The sequence below is a fragment of the Mollisia scopiformis genome, assembly GCF_001500285.1.
Source record: "Mollisia scopiformis unplaced genomic scaffold LY89scaffold_21, whole genome shotgun sequence".
Classification (NCBI taxonomy): Eukaryota; Fungi; Ascomycota; class Leotiomycetes; order Helotiales; family Mollisiaceae; genus Mollisia; species Mollisia scopiformis.
In genome coordinates, this window is record NW_017263601.1 from 1,111,613 (window position 1) to 1,136,343 (window position 24,731).

The window sequence follows — 24,731 nt, forward strand, 5'->3', positions numbered from 1 at the left end:
AGCGTCGCGCGGTAGACTCAGTAGTGCTTTCATCCTTTGCGATCTGGCGTAGCGATTTGAATGAGATTTCTTTGTCGTACGCTGTGAAGAACCTAGTCTTTTTGATCGTATCAGCTTCGTGGCCACTAGAAGGGCCTGGCGGAGGGGTAATGCGGCTTGTGCGACGTGTAGTTGGGGCCATAGTGAGTGTTTAGAGTGATAATAGATAAATCGCAAAAATCGCGTTTCGCGATTTTTGGTGTTTTTGGCCCGTGCGCCACGAATTCGGGCACCCACTGGTGTCCCTTCCATGGCATCGAAATCGCAACTTTGAGAAATCAAAACATATCAACCACAAGGCTGCAGAAAGGTTAACACCGCTCCTTATCGTCGCAGATCTCGACATCGAAGACGACTCTTTGATACTGCTCCCATCTCGTCGCAGATTTCCCTCACGATGGAAGAACAACAAGCTGCACCGGCTCTTGCGACAGCCTTTCCTGCTCCTCCTCCATACTGGCAGTCATTCACGTCAGAGAATCTGGACCGCCTAGCAGAGCTTCGTGCCGCTCAGAACCCGGCAAAAAGAACCTACGACCCATCTACTGAGCTGCCTCTGCGCATTTTGGATCTTCCAGCTGAGCTACGATGGCTCCAGCCACCGGTACAGCCCCAAGAGGGGAAATATAAGTGTTTCGGTGATTCCTATAACGTATATATATTGTTTAAGATGTTGTTATCGTGTCATATATGAGTGTGCGAAGTGCTGACCTCTGCCCGTTGCAGCTCCAGGATCCGCTTCCCTCCCTTGTGGAGATGGGCATAGAGCAACTGTACACACCTCCTGATTCACCAACTATCAGCGGCGTTGAGAAACATACCGATCGTGCGTTCATTCTCAAAAAACTCATCAAATCTCTGATCTTGAACTACCTGGAATTGGTGGGAGTCTTGAGTGTCAATGCGGAGCATGTAGGTTGCTCCAGCTGCTTCTCCACGGGATGCTAACGATTCTGCGACCAGTATGTTGAAAAGACCACCGACCTCAACACTCTATTCACAAACTTCTACCATCTCCTAAACGAATACCGGCCCCACCAGGCAAGGGAGAGTTTGATTCTCATGATGCAAGACCAACTGGACAGATGTCGCGCAGAAACACAGGGGATAAGGGACATGAAAGCAAAAGTGGAGGGCATTCTGGAGGGTTTAGGCCAGGCAAAACTGGCCGATATTGGAGAGGCAGACACCACGAGCAAGGAGGATTCGGAAGGAAAGGAAGTTTGGGACGAGTTGGCAAGGGAGTTCAATTGAAGAGAATGTGGAGAACATGGGTAGCGCTTCGGAAATCGACGATGAACACATGCTGGGACAATGAAGCTTTCTCTGGGACAAGGAGCCTCTGGAGACAATAACCGACTATAAATCACCAAATCAGATGATCACAGGAAAGGCAAGCACAGAGGATGAACAATTCTTCCCTCGTGGAGAATGTTATTGTCAGGTGAAACCTTCCTATACTGCAGAAAACCCATCGGTATGCTCCCCATATCGGCAAGCTATGATTGTGCATGTGCCTCGTCGAATTGTGCTTCGTATTGCCTCATCCTCATCGACTTAAGAAGCCAGGTGCCCTCATCATGTCTTTACATGACCGTACATGGAATGGGAATACAACAGCATTCATAGCCATCGCATTCAATGCATTTTGTCTTTCCTGCGCCACCACTCTCTGGCTTGACGATGCTACTGATTGTCGAAGCGGCAGCAGAGCCTGGGCCATTGCGGTTGACCAAGACAGAAGTGGATGAAGTGCACATCTTAAGATCTAGGTGAAAGGTGAAAGTTAGTGACGAGGCTATGACGAAGGGCAGAGAGCAGGGTAGAGCTAGGAGGACTTACGAGAAGTGAACGTCAATGATTAGTGAGTGTTGGTTTGTGACTTGTGGTTGTGGAAAGGTGTATGTGGGGATTTGGATTCCTAATTTGATGATGTCAGTTGACCGCGAGGCTGAAGGGGGTTTGTTCCTCTCTTGATAGACAAGGGAAGATGTCTATTAAACCGTAGAGAAGTATTTTGTTACTTACTTAGTTCTGCTGAATGAATGATAAAAGTGTTGAAGAGGAAAGGGAACCGAGTCTTGAATCTTGAATTAATACGTTGTCAAGATCATTTCTTGGCGTGAATGCATTGACTTGTGAATCTTGGAAAGGCTTCAAGTGAACCTTCGGCACTTGTGATTGGTTGAAGTGATTCTTTACGCGCAACATACTTAGCCACAGGTACAGCCACACTTGGCTAGTTTCAGGGGTGGTTGCAACTTTGCAAGGCGAAGACAAGAACCACTATCATCGTGCATAAGCAACCTTCAGAAAGTATATCCTCTCTTTCTAGACGTTCTTCCGCACGGGCATCTTATTCCCTTCTGCTCTGCAGGCCGCCTCTGCCGGGAGGACACCCCCGAAGCCGAAGAGTTTGAAATGGTAACAGGTATCCTGGTATCGCCTCACCACTCACCGTGTCGCAAAATCCCTTTTCGTTCTCGGTCCCCCCATATTGAAGGATCAAACATTCATCCCGAGGTGGCAAAAGTTGTGCTGTCTGTGAGCAGTAGATACGACATGTTGCTGTTTTGTTTTGTCGCTTTTCTGTGTGTATCGCATCCCTGCGGACTTTGGCATGGAAGATTGAAGTCTTTATCGATATTTCGTCCTTGTGCCTGCGTCAGTGAACGGCAGTTATGCAGCCTCTTTCTCTTTCGACCCATGTGTGCCGTGTCCAGGGGCGCAGAACGGGAGAAGTTTCCGAAGTCCTGTACGCATGATGCGACCCTGTAACCCAGGTCACTGTTGGAGTTTCGTTGCCGCTTGTCTGGTTAAAATTGACGCTCATTTCATTTCACATCATGTCCCAACGCGGCACAGTTCACTGCCATCGGCCTCCTCCTTCGGCCTCGCTGCTGCTGGTGGTGGCCATCCCGCGAAACTTCTCACTCGTGTCCTCGAGTCTAGGTTTTTCCCTTCTTCACAACACAACAAGACATCATGGCATCAACACACCCCGTCGAGATTAACAGTGGAATTACCACGACTTGGATACCCCTCACCACTCCTGGGCCGTCAGCTCCAGCTGGCTGCTCCGGTCAAATGTACATGCAGCCTGGTCTGACTACAATTGTCGCTTTCGATGCTTGGCAGGGCCTAAATGTTCCATTCGCATTGCAATGTTTGCCGATAGAAGTGACGCAGTCCTATACACAGACCAGTGCTGGAGTAACGGGATCAACGAGATTTAGTTTGGGGCCCTTTCAATGTCCAAACGAGTATACTACTGCCAGTACAACTATCCTCAATTCCCTGAGTACCTCGGTCTTGTGCTGTCCATCGTAAGTATCCGATCCAACCTTGAACATCGAAAATGCTAAGTGTGAAAAGGGAATATCGACTCTCGTCGTCCGGCACTTACCTGCAGTGCATGTCTACTCAGACAACAGGATCCGTTGTTCCGAACAGCTTGGTTATCTCAGATGGAACGCGGCTATCTTGGGTCGATACAACTGTTACTGCGTCCGGCACCGTGATTTTGGCAAATTCAATTATTGGTTACGTTTTCGCTGATCAGGTAACGTCTTCGTCTGGAACTTCATCGACGGGAGCTTCCTCGACATCAACACCTGCCCAGACACAGGGTCCGGCTACGACAACGTCGATAACTCCCACTCAAACGCCACAGATGGCTTACAATCATGGTCTGGACACGGGTGCTAAAGCTGGAATTGCAGTCGGCTGTGTGGTAGCAGCCTTGGCAGTCATCATTCTGTTCATAATTTGTTCTCCCAGATACAGACGGAAGCAAACGACGATACCTTCGGTGGCGTATGAAAAAGATGGCTCGACACCGGCAACAGAACAGGTGATTGGAGAATTGGGAACCAACGATGTGAATTATCCTAGTGACAGCCTTCTTGGGGGTCGATATCAAGCAGCAGGTGGTCTGCCCAAGCAGGGCAACATGTACAACAACAACAACAACCACCCAGGAGCTCATTTTGTGCATGAGATGGATGGACTTAGCCCAGCGCGGCAAGCTTAAACGAAATGAAATCTATTCAAGATCACATTCGGGAGAAAATAGACACATAATTGAAGTGCCAACGCAAACGATTTTGTCCTGCGATAGCAGGCCAAGAAAAAGCAGCAAAGTCTTAAAAGCGCAGACCACGTCGAAATAGTAAAGCTTTCCTAGGGACTCAATTCTCTTGCGAGCCGATCTCTATCGAAACTGGACTTCCCCAATACCTTGAAACGCCACAACGCCTGGCAATCCCAGAAAGCCTCGGAGAACGGCAACGGTATGAACCGAATGCCCTTCCGCTGCAGGATCTCAGAGATGTTTGTGCGTGAAGGAGGCCTGATAAAGTATTGCAAGGGTTATGTTGGGCGGCAAGCCATTATGAGCACTCCATTCGCTTGTGTTCAAATGTTGGAAAGAACCTCAATAATGACTGGTCGCCACCACTGGGTGCTCGCGTTTCGGCAACTTCAGGGGTACTAGAAACCATCCCGCGCTCGTACAGCCCCACCATTCAGGACTCGGCGAGTTTATGTCAACGACCAACATTTGGAATTTTCATTCATGGGAGCGCGTATAGGTTAGATGTTTGCACAAGCTCTTCTTCATTAATTTATTAGTCATTGACATTGGACTACTTTCACCATTGTGTACGGCGTTAAGATGCGATTTTATCTTGACGTTTGAGCCTCACTGTCTCTTCTCCTCATCTACTCACAGGCTTTACGCGCTCAACCAACATCTCAGGAACCACTCGCCACAGATTGGAATGATTCCGAGTGTCATAATGCTGTATTTTCCACAATCCCACCTCATTCCTAACTAACTGATATCAAGACTAGTGCACAGCTCTTGTAGATGTGCTCGGCGATTCAGTGCTCTACGACCCCACATCTTCTTCACCTGGGCTTCGAGACTCGTTTTACAGCGCACAGCAACGTGATGTCGTCCCAGCATGTGTCATTACACCAAGCTCACCAGATGAGGTCGCTCAAGCAATTCAGGTGATACGACAACACAATTGTATCTTTGCCGTCAAATCTGGTGGTCATGCGATGTTCGTTGGAGCTTCGAATGCTCCAGGGGGTATTACTCTCGACTTGAAAAAGCTCAATACTATCGATGTGTCTGAAGATTTAAAAACGGCGAGGGTAGGGACGAGGAACAGATGGAGGAATGTGTATGAGACACTGGAGCCACTGAATCGGACACCAGTCGGTGGGCGCAATGGAGCCGTTGGTGTGGGAGGTTTTATTCTGGGAGGTAGTGCTTTCTCCCTAAAAGCGCCCGCTTTCGGCTGATTTGTTGTACTCACTAGGTGGCATTAGCTTTGTTTCTCGTCGATACGGCTGGGCTCTGGACAATGTCCGAAACTTTGAGGTAAGTGTTAGTGCTCCGTCATCTCTACGTACTCAATTTTGCAGGCGGTCCTCGCAAATGGAAGCTTGAGTAATATCAATCAGCAATCGTCTCCTAATCTCTACTGGGCACTTCGTGGTGGCGGCAATAACTTCGGGATTGTGACGAACTTCGATCTGGAAATCTATCAACAAGGAGAGGTCTGGGGCGGTCAAAATTTCTGGCTTATGAACAAAGACATGCTTGCCAATCGAACAGCCCGACTTAACATCTCATCGCCTCCCATAGCTTTCTCAATGGACTATGTCAAAAATTCCTTTTTTACGGGCATAACAAAACTCGCATGCAGACTCGGCTATTGCATTACAAGCGAGCAAGCATTTCGCGCGTTCAAGAATATCGTTTTAGCAAAGCAGAGTGATGTTTATGCTCAGACCTGGATGACCTACACCTATGTATCTCAGATAGATCAGTTTATATTTGGAGCAGCTCTGGTCTATAGCAAACCTGAAGTTTGGCCATCTATCTTCACCGAATTCAAGACCCTCAAGAGTGTATACAGTTCCACCAAGATACAGAACTTTACGTCTGTGTACGAAGAGGTTGTCAGCTTGAATGAAATTGGATATCGGTAAGCTTGGAAACACTTGTCAGAGATCTGTATTGACCTCGATGCAGCCAAATGACAGCGGCAATCACCTTCCAGATGAGTGGAGACCTTTTGGATAGGATTCTTGATGTCTACCTCGTCGAAGTACAGTCTGTCAAGAATGTCAAGGATGTGATCCCTAGCCATCTTGATGCAACCGATTCATAAAGATGAGATTGCAATATTTAGAGAGAATGGTGGAAATTGTCTAGGACTTGAGGACCTGGATGGGCCATTAATGAGTGAGTGACTTCACTCGATCCATGGACTTGAAGTTTATTCATCGAATCAGTGTTTAGCCTCAGCTTTCGATGGTCGAAAATAGAAGATGATACAAAGATGAACGCAGTGGGCATCAGGATTCTCGATCGTGCTGTAGCTATGACAAAGGAAATGGACCTGTATCACAGATACATTTACCAAAATTATGCCAACGCTAGTCAAGACGTATTTGGTGGATATGGAGAGAGGAATAGGATGAGATTGAAAGAGATTCAGACAAAGTATGACCCAGAAGGAGTTTTCAGCTGATTACAACCAGGATACTTCAAGATATAATACGAGTTTCTAGCGTACCAATGCTCCAAAGACTCAGTCCGCAGCTTCAATAGGTTCCAGTAGATCTTCTCCCTTGTTTAGGCCATCGTGCAAGGCTAGTCTTTGGAAAAGGGGAAGATCGCTTAATCCGCTTAACACATTCTCTTTCGGCATCCTACACCTGGCGTGTGAAACCCTATAAGATTATCAATGGAATCGTGAGACCATTGAAGAAGATTGTGAACACTGGATGGTGAGAATAGAGATGCTTGTTCAAGGCGGGCTGATGATGTCGTTGCAAGTCCCGACGATGTCATAAGCGAGACAGGAAGAGTTCTCCTGGAGACATCGTCAAAGAGCATTCACTAGATTGGACGATGTCATAGGCTAGGCAACGATGCGATTGCAAGGCTGAATGATGTCGCCGCCCAACAAGGAAGGAATGAGAACTTTTCCTGTCTATAAATTCTCCTAGCTAGACCTTCTACCTCGGCCCGACTTTCTTCCGGACGCATTCTGCCATTTTACACCGCTATCACCTTCGACAAAATGTTTGCATCTATTGATATTCCTCGGAAGGCACCAACTGAGAGACCTATACAAATAGGCGAATTTACCCCTGGATCTCCTCCTCGCCGCAGACCAGGTCTATTCTCCGTTGTCTTTCAAGAGGATCTCAATCTCGGTCCAGACCATTACCACAACTCTCATCCTACCCCGCCCCGCACGTTGTCAGGATCATTCCGAACAATGGACGAATTCGCACAAAGCAGAGAGGATGACGACCTATTTGCAGACGAATTTGAACCAATTTCCGACCCTCCAACCGTCACTGAAGATCAAAAACTCTCCATCAAACCTCCACTCGAAGAACCGACATTCTCCAATCTAATCCAAAGCAGCAATGTCCGACGAGAGCAGGGACAAGAACGAAGAGCTAGAGGCGGCCGTGGAGGACTCACTGGCAGAGGAAACAATGGTCTAGGTGCATCCAGATATGCTACTTCCGCTGATACCCCGCCCACACAAAATGCCACCACAAATCCAGCTTCCACGTCAGACAATATGCCGCCCCAAAGCACTGTACCTACGCCCGACAATGGCCCTCCCCCGGCGGAACCTGCTACCGGAACACGGAATCTTGCAGTCCGCGGTGACCGATCTGCCACCGGCGGACCCGCTCACAAGAAGTTGACAGAGGAGGAGCTCAGTGCTAAGATGGCCAAGATGGCGGTGATCAACGCGGAGAAGGCAGAGCGGCACAGATTATCAGAGGCGGATCAAGCAGCATACCAACACCGAGAGAAGGAGCTGGCTAAGGAGAAGAGAGAAAAGGCCGTAGCAGAGAAGAAGAATGAGAGAGTCATGGAGATGGAGCGGGCAAAGAACAGGGATCGGAAGATGAAGACGCAAGGCGGCAGAGAGTGGGATAGTGAGAAACTTGAGAGCGACATTGTGGACGGAAGGGGACGTGGTAGGAGCTCGGAATATGTCAGAGGTGGTCATGGCGGAGTTATCAGAGGTCGAGGTGGGCTTGCTGAGAGCCGGTTCTCTGGTCCTGAGGAAACAGATGAGATTGAGTCCGGTTCGAGAGGAAGGGGAGGATTTCAGAGCAGAGGTCGTGCTAGAGGAGGTCGAGGTGGTCGTGGAGGAAAAGCCTCGGCACCAGTCCCACCCAGTGCTGAAGACTTTCCATCCTTGCCCACTCAGGATAAGATCTCGTCTGAGGTAGAGACTGTGAAGTCGCCAACAGGAGAAAAGGGACCGGGAGATTGGGCTGAAGAAATGGCTACACCTATTGAGGAGAAGAAGATGGATGTCTAGGTACATATTCTGAAGCAGAGGCTCTTTGCATGGCTTTTAAAAATCGGCGTTGGGGTAAGACTCGTCTACGGACTTGAGTGGGATACGTTATACCGTTGCTTTTAAATATCATGCATTCATTCAATATCTTGTGTTTGTGCCTTTCTCATTTAAAAACCCCGACTTTCGAGACACATCGCTAGAAGCCTTCCTCATGTCGAATGTCCCGACAGAAGGATATCTCGAGGGTTTCCTGTGAGACCAGTACATAATCATCTATCTCACTTATTCGCATCTCATGTTTCCTTGATCTCCCTTCTTCCACGAAATTTATACTTATATTCAATCTGTTATAAGTGCTATGATTCTATCATCTCATATGCTTATTGAACAATCTAAGATTATCCCTAATCATTAACACTTTTAAAACTTGTTTTAAAACTTGCCATTACTCTCGATTGGGGTACAGGGGGCAAAGTAGGCTGATGTGGGGTGAAAATGATGCAGATTATATTTCAAGCGCATTGTGCGAAGTTCTATTATTTGGTGTGTACAATCACTGATCCTTCTTGACCACAGCCCTTTTCCTAAAGCGAAGCAGCAACCTTCTTGCTGCTGCAGCAATTTTCAATCTCACTGACCTCACATCCCATTGATCGGCTTCATCAACTGCAACGAACCTCCTCACCAATAGATTGAATACGAACCCGAAGCTCAATGCCATGACTGTACTTGTCAGGATGATCACATTGTATGGCATGCTGAAATCCGGTGTGGGAAGTGGGAGCAGGAGAGACGTTGTTCTGATGCTGACATTTCCAATAGTGATCACAGCTGGAGCTATATCAAACCCACGGTTGGCATCTGGTGGATATTCCGTGTACCGCAAAATTGCTTTTTCGAAGTCGTAGGTAAGGACAACGGTTGAATTTGCTGGAATGAGGATCCGCACTTCGAGCTGCGTTCCACGTTTCCTGTCAAGTGCAGGGCGATAATACATTTCTTGAATAACGTCCTTGTCCAGCCCATTGATTTTAGCTTTTAGTGTATGAAGATAGAGCTTCATGAACCACGGTATAGACTCCATGTAAACAAAGTCAACTGATTGTGTCGGGGAAGGGTTTGTGAGAATGGCCTGAACACCACCTCGCTCTTGGCCGTAGCCAATGAATGAACGCTCTGCATACAGCAAAGGTTGTTCCAAAGGAGCTTTCTCTGATATGTCCTGCTGGGGTAAAGTTATGTCGAAATCACCCTCAGAAGCGAGCCCAAAACATCGAAGAAAGCCGCCAGGATCTTTGTGTTCTTGTGCCCCATTCGATGTAAAGACATGGCGAGCATGGGGTACATTGATACAAACTGGGTCGACTCCGTCAGTTGCCAAGGGACATGATCCCTTCAGAGAATGACCAAAGATCTGTGACAAACTCCATCCTTCTTCTTGGGCTGCAGTATCAAGCGGATAACAAGTATCATGAGAGTTGTAAGGCTTCGAGTGGTCACACTTGAGCTCTTCGAACGGTACAGGTCTTGGAATTGGGTTGTCTGAGACGAATTAGCGGGATTTGGGACTTGAACGATTTCCAAACCTCTCGGACGTTTTGATCTCTGAATGTCTAAAACCATATCGATTGTTTGAGTAATTTGAAGCTGGCAATCGCTCTCTCCAGCAGCACAGATTGGACGTACGTCAATTGACATACTCTGCCAACTTGCATCAAATAGTTTATGTCCATCCAGCAAGCTCGAGATCCCAGCCTTTCCTTTACATGGCAACAGCTTCAGGAAAGGAGTTAGATTCTCCGTACAGACCACCTCTCTTGGTAACGTCCCGTGAAGTAAATGTAGATTTTCGAGAGTAGAGTTGGCATGTCCTTCAGAAGGCTGAAACGACATTACAGGTCGAGTAGTCCTAGTCGAATCAATGAAATTGAGTGAGGCGCAAAAGAGGCCAGACAGTGCATTCGTCAATGTCAGCCATCGTCCATTGGCCCTATTGGTGTAAGAATTTGTCCCATAATCCCGAAGATAAGATAACATACTCCTCATCTGTCTCAGCTTCAACCCAAGCCCAAAGTTCCACTCCCGTTCCTCCCTCTCGAGCTCCTCCCCATGGTCGAGCACCCCAACTCTCAGCATCCCATCTCCCGAGGCTGAACCTCAAATGTAATTCTCTCGTGTTTGCATGTTGTAGAATCTGGCCAAGCGATCGCGGGAAATATCTGAAGTTCTGCTGTTCAAAGGATTCCCAGGACGTATTACTCTGAAAGTTGAAGGAGGCAAGTAATAGCGATGGATGTAGAGGTCGAAGGAGAAGTTGTTCGTGATAGTCTGACGCAGAGGTTCCAAGGAAGAAGAAGCCAATAACAAACAGTAGAGACTGTAATTGACGCATGGCTTCCAGCGCCAAATTTTTCTATGAAGAAATCATCAAGGTGTTATATTGTTGTGAGGATTGAAATGCGATGTTGTCAAGTCGCGCCTCGTAAAGCTCTTAGCGCGAGCCTTCTCCAAGCACGGCTGTGGTTGTGATTTTTCCTCAGCCGCGTCTGATAAACTTCAACAATCAACATTCTAAGCCACCAAAACCCGCAATCATGGCGGCAGAGCAGAGGAAGCTGTTGGGTAAGTTATGCATTCGCTTCTTGTCTCTGCGGAGAATTCGCACAGCTTCCAAGGATTACAGGGCTAATATTCTCCAACAGAGCAACTTATGGGCGCCGGTGCCTCCTCCCGAGCAGCCCAACTGTCAATTACAGACATCAAAGTTTGTCGATCCTATCTCGCTGGTACCTGTCCTCACGATCTGTTCACAAACACCAAGCAAGATCTTGGTCCTTGCCCAAAAGTCCACAGCGAACCACTCAAGACAGAGTACGAAGCTGCCCCGGAGTCGCAAAAACAGAAATGGGGCTTCGAATACGATTACATGCGTGATCTACAGAAGTATATCGACGAATGCAATCGAAGAATTGATGTTGCGCAACGGAGACTGGAGAAGACACCAGATGAAATCAGACAGACAAATGCACTGCTAAAGCAGATCAGCGATTTGAACAAGAGTGTGGAGACTGGGTTGATGGAGATTCAAGTTCTTGGTGAGCAATCGGAGGTCTCGAGAGCGTATGAAGAGTTCTTTCGTATACGACAAGCTATGGCTACGAAGGCGGACAAGGAACGAGAGCTCAAGGCGTTGTCAGATACCTCTGGTCCTTCCGGACACCAGAAGCTGCAAGTATGTGATGTTTGTGGAGCGTACCTAAGCAGGCTCGACAATGATAGACGGTTGGCGGATCACTTCTACGGCAAGATGCATCTTGGTTATGCCCAGATGAGGAAAACCTACGAAGCATTCCCGAAGGAGCTTCGAACGAGAAGACCACCAGTAGCAGAGGATGGGGATCACAGCCCAGCAGGAGGAAGAGGGTTTGATGGCGGTTATGGTGACGGCGGGTATGGAGGCAGAGGGTTTGGTGGGAGAGGTGGGGGAAGAGGTGGTGGATTTAGAGGAAGAGGTAGAGGAGGGTTCAGAGGTAATTGGTAATGGGCTCCTACTGGCGTTCCGCGAAGCTGGAGGCGTTGGTGGATCTCTGAGATTAATTTGTATTATGAAGCCAAGCATGAGAACCGTTCTTTTTCAGAGAAGATGTGATTTGTTTCATGTTCACTTGATTTGCAATGAAAGTGTTCGGCAGGCGTTGGGCTTCGGAGCAGCGCCTTTGCAGACTCCATATCTCTACCCAAGGAGGGACCGGATATTCCCCAGCGGTAGATAAAGGTGACGATGGAGTTACAAAGGCCACACGATGGTTTAGAATTCGAGAAGCTGAAATTGTTGTACTGGAATTGCAAGGGTAAGCACCACCGGACTGGTCTTCAGTCACAGGCTAAAGTTCTTCATTCCCAACCAGTTTATCGCTCTGATATGCAGTCTCTATTGTTACATAGCCACAAGGGACCGAAGGACGAAATCTAGCTGACCACACGATCTCCGCCATCTGCACCACTCTCGTCCTTGGCCAAATCGTGCTCCTTCAATAATGTCATAATCTCATCCGCACCCCACAAGTGGTGGTAAATTCGCCCATCCTTCGTCTTTCCTACTGTAGCAAACTCGACTGCGGAGGGTTAGCAAGTATCCTGTCAAGGAAGGAGGAACATACTCTTCTCACTGCTCAGCTTGGTCGAATCCATGGTCTTGCTCAGCACCTTGACCGCCATACCACACGCCTCCTTGAGATCGCAATCTTCCTTGTAATCTTGCTTCAACAAACTTTGCGCACTGGCATTGTTTGCACCGACACTTGTAGCCTTCCATCCACCATAATTACCACTGGGATTGCTCTGATACAATTGAAATTGTCTTTGAGGATCGTAACCAGCATAGATGAAAGAAACACCGAAAGGTCGCAGACCACCATGTTGCGTGTAGCCTTGCTTGAGATCACATAATCGGCGGACAAGCTGTTCGCAGGGAATGTCTTCGTTGTAGGTGAGGAGGTATTTTTGGGCAGCTTGGCGGGCGTAATTGATGAGGATATTCGCATCGGCGGTCATGCCTGCTACGGCGCAAATCATATTGCTGCGAGAGTTAGCAGTTGCCTCGCAGATTGAAGTAGACATCGTACTCGTTCAAGATGTAGAGCTTCTCTGCCGAAGTATCCTGCTCGAGGAGCTTGCTCGTAACCTTTCTCTCTGCTGCCAAGACGATACCATCCTTTGCCAATATGCCCAACGCTGTTCCCGCATGGGAGATAGCCTCGAGAGCATATTCAACTTGATACAGACGTCCTTCTGGAGAGAAGATTGTGGTCTGTTGAGCTTGTGAGCATTCGGCCAGGAGGCTGGAGCTTATTTGAGCTTACTCTGGAATCGTATCTTCTCGACATGTTCGCGGATTGTTGGGTGGCTGCGGAGGAGAAAAGGTGACGACAATATTCTCCTCAATCAAGGTGTGTGGTGTTGAAAAGGTTTGTTGTCTTCCGTGATACTTTAGAGCTTTGAAAGCTTCAGGCACGATCAACGCGTAGTGCGCTAAATGCGGAACCCCAGATTTGAGGCTCCAACTTTAGAGTGAGCCAGCCTTGTCACAAATTATTTTCGAATCAGCATCAAAGTCTACAATGCGCAGAGAATGTTGAAATCCACACACAAAACCACCGCTCTCCCGGAGGGATGGACAGAGCACAAAGCACCTACTGGCCATTTGTACTATTACAATTCTAGCACGAAACAGTCGACTTATACTCGACCAGTTGCAGCTCCATTACCAGCAGCTCCGACACCTCCTCCGCCGAACAATCCGTCCCAGAGCTTTCTGCAGTATCAAAGTGTCGATAGTCAACCAAGTGCTGGAACGGCTTTCAACAACTTTCTTCCTGCAGGACAATCACATGGCCGTGGCGGGTTTCAGAGCAATAGAGGGCGAGGAGGTCATGACCGATCGAGAGATTCCAGACCTCAGCCAACAGACAAGCCAATCTCACGACATGCCATTCCCGATAATGAGTCCTGGTTCTTGATACATACGAAGTTGGGAAGGAGGTTCGTTTACAATGCCGCGAAAGACCAGAGTTTCTGGCGCATCCCCGACAAGTTGAAAGATGGGATCTTGGCTTTGGATCAACAGAGGACTAGAGAAAAGGCGGAAGCATTGGCTGCGCCTAAGGAGCCTGAAGCTCCACAGGGTGCTGCAGAAAGACCTGTGATTGAACCCACACAAGCTCAACCACGAGACGCAGAAGCTGAGGACAGCTCGGAGTACGAGGAGGTTGAGGTCACGGATGATGAAGAAGATGACGAGAATCCTTCGAAACGGCAACGAACAGAAGATGATGCTCCAGATGAGCCAGTCGAATTCAATGAGGACGATATCGCATATCAATTAGCTGCAATGGGTCAAGAATATGGTCTGGATCCGGGAGAATATGGTGATGAGAATATGGATGGATGGGAGGAAGGAGACGCAGGATTGGAGATGACCGAAGAAGATTCAGCAGCCCTTTTCAAGGATCTGCTGAACGATTTTGGCATCAACCCATACAGTCCATGGGAGAAGCTCGTCGAGGAGGGAAAGTTGGTCGATGATCTCAGATACACTGCTTTGACAAGTATGAAGGCACGGAAAGAAGTCTGGGAAGAGTGGTCAAAAGAGAAGATTAAAACTCTGAGGGAATTGCGAGCGAAGGCAGAGAAGAAAGATCCCCGAATTCCTTACCTCACCTTCCTCCAGAAATATGCGACGCCGAAATTATACTGGCCCGAGTTCAAACGGAAATACAAGAAGGAATCAGAAATGCGAGATTCCACAATGTCGGACAAAGACAGAGAGAAATTTTACAGAGAACACATCAATCGTCTGAAGCTTCCTCAGTCGACATTAAAATCGGATCTGTCGACCTTGCTCAAAGCGCAGCCTCTCTCTCAACTCAACAATACTACTCTACCGTCTCACCTACCTTCTGCCGTCCTGGCAGACATACGATATGTCTCGCTGGATAGCGGAATTCGCGATGAACTCGTTGAAGGTTACATTTCAACCCTCCCTCCACCGCTAGACACCAATGATGAAGAGGAGACGGAGGAAAAGGCTAAAGAAAGGCAGGACCGGCAGCGTCGGCAGAAGGCGTTGGAGGATCGTGAAAGGCATGTTGCTGAAGAAAAGCGACGACAGAAGAGGAATCTGGAATTTGGGAAGGGTAGATTGAGGGAGGAGGAAGCAGAAATAGCCAGAGCGATGAATGTCTCGAAGAAGGGACTGAAAGACCATTTGATGGAGGATGAAACATAGACAGCAGAAATGCGAATCGATACCCAAGCATCGAATTCATCTCATGATTCGATTATGTCGAGGCTGTAAATGTCTTACCCCTGAACCTTGATCGACTCGGCAATCCAGGATTCTCGGCTCCGCAATCTCAACTGAAACATGAAACATCTCAATCACTGCCAATGATCTTGCTTCAATCCATGCTGCCACAGAACAAACAACATGTCACCCTGGCCACGGCTTTATTTGGGTTAAATGGAATGTCCCGAGGTACCTGAACATTACGATCTGATTGGAAAAGGTTCGGCTTCCAGGAGCAAATCAAGGAAGGTGCATCCGTCGGTAGGAGCTAAGTTCTACAAATCTTAAACGCATTTTATTTTCCTCTTTTAAGACAGCAGTGAGGTGTACAGGATATTTGAGACTTCATCGAGGTCCATCTCCAGGAGTCTGCTCTTCGTCATTCCTGCACATTCCTGCGTTTCTCACAATATTCAAAATGCTCTCTTTACGCCACGCTCTCACCTTCTTCCTCGCGCTTGGCACTACAGTCGCGCAAATCCTCACTCTCACAGCCTCTCTTCCTGATAGCACACTCGATGGTCAGCCAGTCAACGCCGATGGAGAAGCATTCTCTCTCGGTGGCTCTCCTGCCAGCTACTGTCCCACCGAAGTCGGCACTGCTTGTCCCAATGTTACAGCGACTGTCTTTGCAGGCATGAGTGCTCTATGGGTAATTGAGTCCTATTACGATCGAAAGTCTAATGGTGCTGATAGAGATATAGGTTGAAGTTCCTGGCGGTCAAGAGGTTTATGTCCAGACAGATGGAGCCCTTGGATTCACCCAAGCCCACTCTGCCTCCGTCCCGCCTGGAGCCTACATTGGTGGATTTTCGAACGTCACTGTCGCCTCGGATTGCCACGCACCGTGGGATGTTATCACTTGGAATGCACCAGATGGATCCACAGGTATGGGTCTTCATGGCTGCATCAAAGGTGTACTAACTAGCATGCAGGAGGAATTCTTGCTTGCCCAGAAGTCCCTGCTGGTACGAATGGCACGGCAATCTATCAAGTCTATGCCAAGACGCCAGCATTCAACAAGACGAATTGCGTGACTCTTGCTGGCTTGCTTCCCACCTACTTGCCAGCTGGGTCACCATTTGGTGCCTGGCAGTACATCTAAGAGAATCTCCACCATTGCTTCTCCCAAGCTGCTGTACCTATAATTAATGAGCGACAAGATGTTGTATCTCTCGGTGTCATAATCTTGGTAACAAGCACCTTCTAGAGCTGTATTCGAGGATCAGCTGGATTCATATTCAGATGACTCGCCTCTTCCAATAGATAACAATACTTTAATGTCCATTAAACCTTATTGGGTTTTTTTCATGTTTCGTTTTGTTTCGTCCTCAACATGTTCATTCCTAGTCACTGGTGATCCACTGACCACTTCTTCATTTTGTCCTGAATATTGTCTGCTTTCTGCACCTGGCCTCCGTCTTTTCACTTTTCGTCTACCTTGGATGTTGAACCTGGTGTTGTGGACTTTCAAGGGGCGGTCCGATGGTCACCTCGTTGAGGCCGTCGAGTTCCTCCTTTGATACCACATATCTCTTCGATACCCGACGCTGCACCCATAGCCCCACATTCTTGAAGCATTCATCCCATAGTTTCAGATACAGACCTTGGACAAAAAGACACCAACGCTGTCACCGAAGCGAGCGTTTCGAAAGCCAACATATAGCGCCTTCTTTGTGACACGCCAGTACACCACATTGACGAGAAAGACCAGGGCATTCGAAAAAATAACTCCTGCTACCGTCATGAACAAGCGAAGACGGCCGAAGCTTTAGGATAGATCCCATGCAACCACCGCCACTCCTAGAATGAGAGGGCCGTAACATGCAAAGGCGTAAAGTTGGGTTAAAAATTGTGACGTAGCGCTTAGCATGCGCGCCGACGGTAGTGATAACTCTTACCATCGGGCCAAACTGCCCCAAAAGGGTACAAGAATAGGTTGGAAGCCTATTCTGCTATCATACTATATATGGCTACGACCGCAACCGTAACAAAAATGGCGGAGATGCCAAAAGGGCAGAAGGAAGCAGACCCGGAAAGCGTTGGAACGGGATGAATCTGGCCAGTCTCCCGTCTCTCCAAGGAAGTACAAAATAGCAATGAGCATGATCTGAGCATGATCTGACCTTGCAATGCCATCGTGCAGATTGGAATACTGCCAGGGCTGCGCTCAGAAAGACGGACATTGTATCTGGGAGGAGTATGCCGAAATGTATGAGGAGAGCCCAGAGACAAGAGATAGTGCTTTCGATGATCCCAATAGAGACGTCATTTTGCCAACGGTATTCCTGCTTCTTTTTCGTTGAGTGTTAGTGTTGAAATAATGAAGAGCTACAGGTGATATGTCTGATGCCGCTCGAAACGGTTCCAAGCAGCAAGCAGCTCACCAATTTCACTTGGTACAACTCTCAAGATTCGCTGCTCAGTCGAATAGTTCTTCCATCTCCTTTTCAGACTCATTTAGAGAGCCACGATACCTCGCCGCGTTCTTCAAACTCCCTTGAAAAGTATGCTGAGCATCTGTTTGTCACTACTTCTTGGTGGGTAGGTCAATTTGAGCGAGTGCATCTGCCAAAATGGCGGAGATTGGGGGTCCTTCGGACAAAAGTGGGATCTTTCTTCAGCAGGCGTTTGGAAGGCATTCACAATTTCCATTTCTTGTCCCGGATATAACTAACCACTCTCTTTAATGTAAAGTTAATATGTAAATTTACGAAATCTATCGTTTAATACATACTGATGGCTATTCGGAACTGTGGCTGACGCTCCGCGGCACTCACGCCCTTGACTGTACAGCAAACGTACACGGGTCAGCGTCAACACTTATAATGTTAGATTGGTAAGTGAATATTCCACATCGTCCATACCGCTTGACTTCAATTCGGTCAGCACATTTGCCATAACATCTCTCAAGAACAGATTGCATCTTATTGGTCAGACAATGTCCTCCCCGGTCATCCAGCCTTCATTTCAGGACAACGTCGACTTTGTAAATGTTGAAAGAGGTCTCGTCGCGTCTCTCCACACCTGTCTCGTGAAAAACGAAGCTGGACAGAGTGTGTGGAACAACGAGGACTACGACTTCATACAAGGAAATTGCCCATCAACCGTGAATCCAAAGCTATGGCGACAAGGACAGCTGACCCGGAAGCAGGGCCTGTTCGAGGTTACGAAAGGTGTGTATCAAGTGCGCGGATTCGATATCTCAAACATGACTCTTGTCGAAGGCAAGACCGGCGTCATTGTCCTAGACGTTCTTGCATCAACTGAATGCGCGGCTGCAGCACTAGGATTCTATCGCACCCACCGCGGCCATCGATCAGTGCAGGCTGTCATCTACTCACACTCGCATTATGATCACTTCGGCGGCGCGCAAGGTGTTCTTTCGACAGCTGCTGGAGATCAGAGCGAAATCCCCATCATCGCTCCAGCTGGCTTCATGGAAGCAGTGCTCAGAGAGAATATTGTTGCCGGCCCCGCGATGCGAAGACGCGCAGTATTCATGTTTGGTGGATCTCTGCCTATTGGACCACACGCCCATGTGTAATTCTCCCCCCATCAAGCACAATCAGTCGGTAAGCATAATTATTAATTACTTGTAGCGGTTGCGGATTAGGTATGGCTGCTTCTAGCGGTACCACAATTATTGTACCACCAAACGATACTATTAAGGAGACCGGCGACGAACGAATCATCGACGGCGTAAGAATTGTGTTCCAGATGGTGCCTGAGACAGAAGCACCATGCGAGATCAACGTCTTCTTTCCTGATCAGCGTGCTCTCTATATCGCGGAGTGTGCAACTCATACAATGCACAATGTCATCACCTTACGCGGTGCACAAGTTCGGGACGCAAAGAAGTGGTCTAAGCACTTGGATGAGACGCTCGATATGTACGGTTTTGATTCTGATGTGGTCTTTTCGGGTCATCACTGGCCAACGTGGGGCCACGACAATATCATCAAGTTCATTTCAGACCAACGAGACCTTTACGGCTATATGCATGATCAGACAGTTAGGCTTATGAACAAAGGGATGTCTGGGATTGAGATAGCGGAACAGCTCCAGCTCCCGCCAGCCTTGAAACAAGAATGGTATGTCGGTGAATTCTACGGCTGCTTGTCGCAGAATGTGAAGGGCATCTACCAGCGTTACATGACGTGGTTCGATGGTAACCCAGCCAATATATGGAAGCATCCACCAAAGGAGGAGGGAAAGCGCTATGTTGATTGCATGGGTGGCGTCCAGGTTGTCATTGGGAAGGCAAAAGAGTACGCCGACAGAGGCGATCTTCGGTTCGCTGCAACACTGCTTGACCATGTTGTGGCAGCGGAACCAAGCAACGAACGGGGACAACAGGAACTGGCATCGGTATACCAGCGGCTCGGCTTCGGTGCTGAAAATGCTGTATGGCGCAATTTCTATCTCACTGCCGCACAGGAGCTTGGGAGCAAGAGCCAGGGAGCAGCGCAAAGTGTGATCGCCATCAATCCGCAATCGACTGTAGAAGATTGGCTCGACGCTCTCTCGCTGCAAATAGATGGACCGAAGGCTTGCGAAATATCTGTTCAGACGATCGTCATCAATATCCCGGACGAACAGACAACGTGGACGTTGACATTACGGAATGGCACACTGACGTACCGGAGTAAGGCTTTTGGGACTGCGCAAAGTAGCGGCTCTGCAGATTTGACGGTGACAATCAGTAAGAGCGAGATGTACGACATGGTCGCTAAAGGCAAAATAGATGCGGCAAAGAAGACTGGGGAAGGCAAGATGGAGACGCTGACTACTTTACTAGAATTAGGTAATATTGTATGAAACGCTAAATTCTTGACTATCGAGACTTGACTTTCTATTAACGTTTATGTATAAGAATCACCGATCTCAAGCCATGTATAGAGAAGAAATTTCGCTTCACACAATGTTTATCCCCTCGGTCAATGTCAGGGCCCAGCTCGGACAACAAGAATCTATTGCCGGTGCCGAACACAGACTACCAAGTCTTACTAGCGCCGAGTACGGAGTACGAAAGCTCATTGATGCAGCCATCTTGGTGCGGACAAGAAGAAATTGAATAACCTGCAAATAATCTTCGGAATGCTAATCCACTACAGAAGTCTGCTCGAGCTCCTACTCCTTCATAATCAGGACGTGTTTCATTATCCAACTCTCCTTAGGGGTAGATACGCCATTGACAAGAAGCCAATGATGCACGCCTATCGCACTACCCCTTATGCCGGGCGCTCCGTAGAGTCTACCGAGGGTCTGCGCCCGCCAAAATAAAGTGTGGTCCGAGCGCCCGTCTAGTCTAAATGAGTCGAGTCTAATAAAAGTTCCTCCCCCTCCCTCCCCCCCCGCCCTAATCCCTATCCCCCTTCCCAATGGCAGCCAGCGACTTCCGCTACCTCCCCTTGCACCAGGTTATCTTGTGCCGGGCCTGCGAAACCTGCCTCATCCCCACCGCCTCAGCCCAGACCGCGCACTTGCGTGCCCCTCCACACCAGCTGCAAGGGGAGACCCTCAAGGCCAGCCTCCGGCTCTTCGCCGGCTACGAGCGCTCCGGACGGTCGAAGAGCTCCGCCAGCACAAGCACGCCCTCGCTGCCGAGGCCAGAGCAGGCCGCCCGTGCCTCCAGATCCAGGGGCTCAAGGCTAGCTATAGCTACTCGTGCATAATTGACCCTCTTCGCTACGTCTACTATACGCGGAACCTCGCGGCTCTTAAAAGCCATGCCTTCTCCCAACACCAGCGGCGCGCTGCCGAGCACAAAGCTACGCTTTCATAGCAAAAGTGCCTCCTTCAAAGCTACTTTATTAATAAAAATAAGATCGATTACTTTATTGTAGCCGAAGATAAAGAAAGCAATAGCAACAAAGCGCCACCGGACAAAGCGCCACCCGACAAAGAGACGGCCCTCTTTAGCGAGCTCGAGAAGGATAGTAGTGAGGCGAAGCGGGACCTGGAGGAGCGAGCTAGCATCGTCTATGGTTTTGGGGACTCCCGGTCGGAGCGGGTGCCCTGGCTCGAGCGGACCGACTTCCCTACCCACTTAGCTACGCTCAAGGACGCCGAGATCAAGAGCTCGTACGCCCTGCCGCCGTCCAAAGAGAAAGGGCTCGACCCTAACCTAGTCCGGATTCTAGCTGCGGCTGAAGCCCTCTTGCGAGACGCCTACCAGCTATGTAGCGACACCTCTCCAGGCCGCAAGGTGACCCAGTAACGAGCTAATATCCTCAATGAGTTCTACGCCGGGGCATCGAGTAGCGCAACCGGCTTCCGCTACTATAAGAACGCCTCGACGCTCGCCAAGTACTTCACGACCATGAAGCAGCTATTGGCGTACTACTACCGAGTCGTGTACTGCGAAGAGGGCCACTTTTACGCGCGCTCAGCCAGACCAGAAGCTGCCCCAGGACGTCATCCAGCCGACTACGCAACAGGTCCGAGCTATGGACGAGATTATGGACGCCCTAGAGCTGGAGGACGCGGAAGAGGCTCTGCTCGCGCTTAAGCATGCCATCCGGCGGCTCTACCTCGCCCTGATCTGCCAGACGGTCGGCAGCGTGCCCTTCAAGTCGCCCGTCCTAAGCTTCTGCGCCATGCTTAGCCGCCAAGTGCGGGGTAGCGGGGTAGGGCAGGGGCAGTGGATGGAGCCGGGGAACTACAACAGCCACTTGTCGGCCCTGACCTGGACGGCCCAGCTAGTCCTCTTCGACTACGCCTGCTTCCAGGAGCAGGAGGACGAGGACCAGATCCCGGTCTTCTTAGCCAAGATCTGCAAGCGCTTCTTCCAGCAGCTAGCCGAGACGCCCTTCGGCCACATCCTGCAGTGGCGGCTCTACCTCTTCAAGGTCAGCAAGGGCGAGATAGCGAAGCACCAGGCCCGCTGGTCCCTCGACGGCCAGACGGTCACCTACCGGGGCACCGAGCTGCAGCTAGCCTAGGTGCCGCAGCTCGTCCTGGCCGAGTACTAGCAGGCGCACGCCTTGCTCTACGAGGAGCTGCTATTTAAGTCCCGCGATCTGATCCCTATGCAGTCCTGGCGACTGACGGACGACCTAGACCTAGACGACTTTGGCGGCTCCTAGCTCGCCCACCCTCGCAATGCCGACTTCTTAGATGAGGCTGAGCTAGCCCTCCTCCGGCGGATTTAGGGCTGTAGTGAGCTGCGGGCCATGTTCCTGGCCGAGGCAGTAGATGGGAGCATATAGCTGCATCCAAAGGCGATAGCGCTCTATGAAGCGCAAGCGCAAGACTTCTTAAGGCGCCTGCTCATCCTCTGCCATATCCCCGCCGGCCAGCTATTACGGGAGCCCAAGCTATTGTCTATTACCTAGTGCAATACTACTCGCCAGCGCCACCTATTTATCTGGGAGAAGCTAGTCATATTCTATACACAATATCATAAGGGCTAGCAGCAGTCGGGCGCTTATAAGGATAATATACGCTTCCTACCTAAGGCAATCGGGGACCTCCTACTCGACTATATCGCCTACGTCCTACCCCTCCGCTAGCTCTTTCTCCGCCAGCAGACGCCGGGCGCCCTCCTCTCCCCCTACCTCTGGGCTAAGCTCGACGGCACCGTCTGGCCGGACGGGACGCTAACGGCTTGCCTGACCAAGGCCTGTGCCTGGGCCCAGGTGCCGCGGCTACATACCTCTAGCTGGCGCCAGTTTGCGGCTACGATCTGCAAGGAGAAGTTCTTAGCCAAGGAGCGGGCTAGCTTCGACCTCGAGGGCGCTCTAGCAGAGGAGCTAGCTAATAAAGAGCTCGAGCTAGCCGCTATAGCCGAGCAAAGCAACTATAGCTACCGTACGTTCAACTAGGCCTACGCCGGTACTACCACGCTAACTATAAGTGCCCTACTACACCGCAACTATCGGGCCTCAGAGAGCTAGCAGACCTTCTTTCGCTTCGACAGCGTGCTCTAAGGCAAGCGGCCGCGCGGGGCCTCAGAGACGCTCTCGCTGCGTATGCTCGATGCCTCTAAGCGTGGCTAAGTGCGTAAAAGAGGTGCTTATACTGAGGCTGACTTACTGGCCGTAGCACGAAAGCTGTACAACGCACCAGACTTGCAATTCCGGGTCCCTAGTTAGCGAAATGGCGTACTAGCCATCATAGGACCTTAGCTAGCCGAGTAGGTGGTGCTAGTAATCTGGACCGGCTCTAGCAAGACGCTAGTTGTTATGATTAGTGCGGCTGTGGTAGATGCGGGGACCACTATCCTGGTCCTGCCCATAGTGGCGTTGCGGGGTGACATACTGAGGCGCTTTCATAAAGTCGGTATCCGACCCTTAGTCTAGTTAGTCGAGTGCAAGCAGTCAGCATCACTAGTCATCGTATTAGCAGAGGCCGTATGCACGCCCGGCTTCTTAGAGTACTACCAGACTCTGGTCAGCCGGCAGCAGCTAGACCGGATTGTTATTAATAAAGCACATCTGACTATTATTGCCAGCGACTACCGGCCCTGCATAGCCCAGCTCGGCTAGTACGTCCGGCAGGTGAGGACGCAGACCGTCTGGCTAACTACTACACTCCCGCTAGCCTTACAAGAGGCATTTATTGAGTATAATAAGCTTGTGAAGCCTAGAATCATCCGGGAGTCGACTAATCGGCCGAATATCAAGTATATGGTTAGCTTTAAGACCGGGCCTAGCGTTCTAATCGAGAAAGCTGCTAATTTAGTGCAAATATATTGGCCTAAGCAAGAGATCTTCAACTACGCCCGAGATAAGATCATTATCTACTGCCGGACCCGGGAAGAGGTAGCTTAGCTAGCTAAGATCTTCTACTGCCCTACGTATACGTCTAAGTCGGGCACTAAGGAGGAGAAGGCTGCTATTATCGCCGGCTAGCTTAGTAATAGGGATTAGCCCGTGATTATAGCTACATCTGCTCTAGGAATCGGGTTTGATTACCCCTACATCCGATGGGTAATCTATGTCGGTGCACCTGACAAGGCTATAGCCTTCTCCCAAGAGTCGGGTAGGGCTAGCTAGGATGGGAGTAAGGCCTCTTCTATTGTTATGCTTAGCGCTACGTGGTAGCCGCGACTCGAGCAGGGCTTGTCCCCGGACGAGGCGGCCATGCAGCTGTACCTGACCCAGCAATACTGCTCCCGAGGCGTCCTGAGCCAGTTCTTGGACGACCAGCCGCACTGGCGCTGGTGCATGCCAGGGGAGGAGGCGTGCCAGGTCTGCAAAGAGCCCCACTATGAGGCCCGGCCTCTTGATTTGAGATTTGAGTTGGTGGCGCTAGAGGGAATAGCGTCTACCGGCCCTGCAGAAGTGCTGCGGCAAGACTACGTCTAAGACTAGGTCCTCGACCGCTACGAGCAAGATTTGGAGGCTCTAGCCGGCACATGCCTCTCTTGCCGCGTACAAGGCCGCAAATTCGACCATACCCCGCAAAGCTGCTCCCGCCGCTTCCACTGGATCCGTGCCAAGGACGAGGCCTACCAAGCATGCAAGAGCGAGGGC

General features: G+C 49.7%; 11 protein-coding genes across 11 annotated transcripts; 8 read left to right on the forward strand and 3 right to left on the reverse strand.

Annotated features, from left to right (window-relative positions):
• Positions 1-436: 436 nt before the first annotated feature.
• LY89DRAFT_593243 (MED7-domain-containing protein) lies at positions 437-1,293 on the forward strand (the record flags this gene model as incomplete). Its single annotated transcript, XM_018209740.1, has 3 exons — positions 437-691; positions 766-951; positions 1,003-1,293. The coding sequence occupies 3 exons, from the start codon at positions 437-439 to the stop codon at positions 1,291-1,293; spliced, it is 732 nt and encodes a 243-aa protein (XP_018067022.1).
• Positions 1,294-1,625: 332 nt separating this feature from the next.
• On the reverse strand, positions 1,626-1,799 carry LY89DRAFT_592621 (uncharacterized protein; the record flags this gene model as incomplete). Its single annotated transcript, XM_018209708.1, has 1 exon — positions 1,626-1,799. One exon carries the CDS (start codon positions 1,797-1,799, stop codon positions 1,626-1,628), a length of 174 nt encoding a protein of 57 aa, XP_018067023.1.
• Positions 1,800-2,921: 1,122 nt separating this feature from the next.
• On the forward strand, positions 2,922-4,203 carry LY89DRAFT_212046 (uncharacterized protein). Its single transcript, XM_018205878.1, has 2 exons — positions 2,922-3,365; positions 3,415-4,203. The coding sequence occupies exons 1-2, from the start codon at positions 3,025-3,027 to the stop codon at positions 4,070-4,072; spliced, it is 999 nt and encodes a 332-aa protein (XP_018067024.1). The 5' UTR covers positions 2,922-3,024; the 3' UTR covers positions 4,073-4,203.
• Positions 4,204-4,615: 412 nt separating this feature from the next.
• Positions 4,616-6,590, forward strand: LY89DRAFT_699840 (FAD-binding domain-containing protein; the record flags this gene model as incomplete). The annotated part of the gene is made up of 7 exons (XM_018217085.1): positions 4,616-4,631; positions 4,910-5,314; positions 5,370-5,431; positions 5,476-6,041; positions 6,089-6,191; positions 6,235-6,301; positions 6,352-6,590. 7 exons carry the CDS (start codon positions 4,616-4,618, stop codon positions 6,588-6,590), a joined length of 1,458 nt encoding a protein of 485 aa, XP_018067025.1.
• A 545-nt stretch (positions 6,591-7,135) lies between these two features.
• On the forward strand, positions 7,136-8,545 carry LY89DRAFT_688291 (uncharacterized protein). Its single transcript, XM_018215679.1, has one exon. It carries the CDS (start codon positions 7,146-7,148, stop codon positions 8,418-8,420), a length of 1,275 nt encoding a protein of 424 aa, XP_018067026.1. The 5' UTR covers positions 7,136-7,145; the 3' UTR covers positions 8,421-8,545.
• Positions 8,546-8,891: 346 nt separating this feature from the next.
• On the reverse strand, positions 8,892-10,875 carry LY89DRAFT_785975 (GPI transamidase-like protein component Gpi16). The gene is made up of 3 exons (XM_018222942.1): positions 10,442-10,875; positions 9,989-10,392; positions 8,892-9,944 (listed from the first exon to the last, which is right to left on the reverse strand). Exons 1-3 carry the CDS (start codon positions 10,792-10,794, stop codon positions 8,956-8,958), a joined length of 1,746 nt encoding a protein of 581 aa, XP_018067027.1. The 5' UTR covers positions 10,795-10,875; the 3' UTR covers positions 8,892-8,955.
• A 75-nt stretch (positions 10,876-10,950) lies between these two features.
• Positions 10,951-12,030, forward strand: LY89DRAFT_722224 (LUC7-domain-containing protein). The gene is made up of 2 exons (XM_018218716.1): positions 10,951-11,024; positions 11,105-12,030. The coding sequence occupies exons 1-2, from the start codon at positions 10,997-10,999 to the stop codon at positions 11,941-11,943; spliced, it is 867 nt and encodes a 288-aa protein (XP_018067028.1). The 5' UTR covers positions 10,951-10,996; the 3' UTR covers positions 11,944-12,030.
• Positions 12,031-12,317: 287 nt separating this feature from the next.
• Positions 12,318-13,417, reverse strand: LY89DRAFT_688293 (N-terminal nucleophile aminohydrolase). Its single transcript, XM_018215680.1, has 4 exons — positions 13,265-13,417; positions 13,028-13,212; positions 12,563-12,981; positions 12,318-12,517 (listed from the first exon to the last, which is right to left on the reverse strand). The coding sequence occupies exons 1-4, from the start codon at positions 13,286-13,288 to the stop codon at positions 12,372-12,374; spliced, it is 774 nt and encodes a 257-aa protein (XP_018067029.1). The 5' UTR covers positions 13,289-13,417; the 3' UTR covers positions 12,318-12,371.
• A 59-nt stretch (positions 13,418-13,476) lies between these two features.
• LY89DRAFT_212230 (uncharacterized protein) lies at positions 13,477-15,428 on the forward strand. The gene has a single exon (XM_018205879.1). The coding sequence runs from the start codon at positions 13,534-13,536 to the stop codon at positions 15,187-15,189; it is 1,656 nt and encodes a 551-aa protein (XP_018067030.1). The 5' UTR covers positions 13,477-13,533; the 3' UTR covers positions 15,190-15,428.
• On the forward strand, positions 15,429-16,405 carry LY89DRAFT_212254 (uncharacterized protein). The gene is made up of 3 exons (XM_018205880.1): positions 15,429-15,901; positions 15,954-16,137; positions 16,185-16,405. Exons 1-3 carry the CDS (start codon positions 15,668-15,670, stop codon positions 16,352-16,354), a joined length of 588 nt encoding a protein of 195 aa, XP_018067031.1. The 5' UTR covers positions 15,429-15,667; the 3' UTR covers positions 16,355-16,405.
• A 1,599-nt stretch (positions 16,406-18,004) lies between these two features.
• Positions 18,005-20,070, forward strand: LY89DRAFT_653201 (Metallo-hydrolase/oxidoreductase; the record flags this gene model as incomplete). The annotated part of the gene is made up of 2 exons (XM_018212237.1): positions 18,005-18,792; positions 18,852-20,070. Exons 1-2 carry the CDS (start codon positions 18,191-18,193, stop codon positions 20,068-20,070), a joined length of 1,821 nt encoding a protein of 606 aa, XP_018067032.1. The 5' UTR covers positions 18,005-18,190.
• Positions 20,071-24,731: the final 4,661 nt, after the last annotated feature.

What these genes read in the sequence shown, in the direction of transcription:
- LY89DRAFT_212046 (XM_018205878.1), top strand. Translation starts at nt 3,025, where the DNA reads ATGGCATCAACACACCCCGTCGAGATTAACAGTGGAATTACCACGACT. An exon ending in TCGGTCTTGTGCTGTCCATC is followed by an intron (nt 3,366 to 3,414) that starts GTAAGTATCCGA and finishes AAGTGTGAAAAG; the next exon opens with GGAATATCGACTCTCGTCGT.
- LY89DRAFT_688291 (XM_018215679.1), top strand. Translation starts at nt 7,146, where the DNA reads ATGTTTGCATCTATTGATATTCCTCGGAAGGCACCAACTGAGAGACCT.
- LY89DRAFT_785975 (XM_018222942.1), bottom strand. Translation starts at nt 10,794, where the DNA reads ATGCGTCAATTACAGTCTCTACTGTTTGTTATTGGCTTCTTCTTCCTT. An exon ending in GAAGCTGAGACAGATGAGGA is followed by an intron (nt 10,393 to 10,441) that starts GTATGTTATCTT and finishes TTACACCAATAG; the next exon opens with GGCCAATGGACGATGGCTGA. An exon ending in GAGATCAAAACGTCCGAGAG is followed by an intron (nt 9,945 to 9,988) that starts GTTTGGAAATCG and finishes AATTCGTCTCAG; the next exon opens with ACAACCCAATTCCAAGACCT.
- LY89DRAFT_722224 (XM_018218716.1), top strand. Translation starts at nt 10,997, where the DNA reads ATGGCGGCAGAGCAGAGGAAGCTGTTGG. An exon ending in AGAGCAGAGGAAGCTGTTGG is followed by an intron (nt 11,025 to 11,104) that starts GTAAGTTATGCA and finishes ATTCTCCAACAG; the next exon opens with AGCAACTTATGGGCGCCGGT.
- LY89DRAFT_688293 (XM_018215680.1), bottom strand. Translation starts at nt 13,288, where the DNA reads ATGTCGAGAAGATACGATTCCAGA. An exon ending in AAGCTCTACATCTTGAACGA is followed by an intron (nt 12,982 to 13,027) that starts GTACGATGTCTA and finishes TAACTCTCGCAG; the next exon opens with CAATATGATTTGCGCCGTAG. An exon ending in CAAGCTGAGCAGTGAGAAGA is followed by an intron (nt 12,518 to 12,562) that starts GTATGTTCCTCC and finishes AACCCTCCGCAG; the next exon opens with TCGAGTTTGCTACAGTAGGA.
- LY89DRAFT_212230 (XM_018205879.1), top strand. Translation starts at nt 13,534, where the DNA reads ATGTTGAAATCCACACACAAAACCACCGCTCTCCCGGAGGGATGGACA.
- LY89DRAFT_212254 (XM_018205880.1), top strand. Translation starts at nt 15,668, where the DNA reads ATGCTCTCTTTACGCCACGCTCTCACCTTCTTCCTCGCGCTTGGCACT. An exon ending in CAGGCATGAGTGCTCTATGG is followed by an intron (nt 15,902 to 15,953) that starts GTAATTGAGTCC and finishes ATAGAGATATAG; the next exon opens with GTTGAAGTTCCTGGCGGTCA. An exon ending in TGCACCAGATGGATCCACAG is followed by an intron (nt 16,138 to 16,184) that starts GTATGGGTCTTC and finishes ACTAGCATGCAG; the next exon opens with GAGGAATTCTTGCTTGCCCA.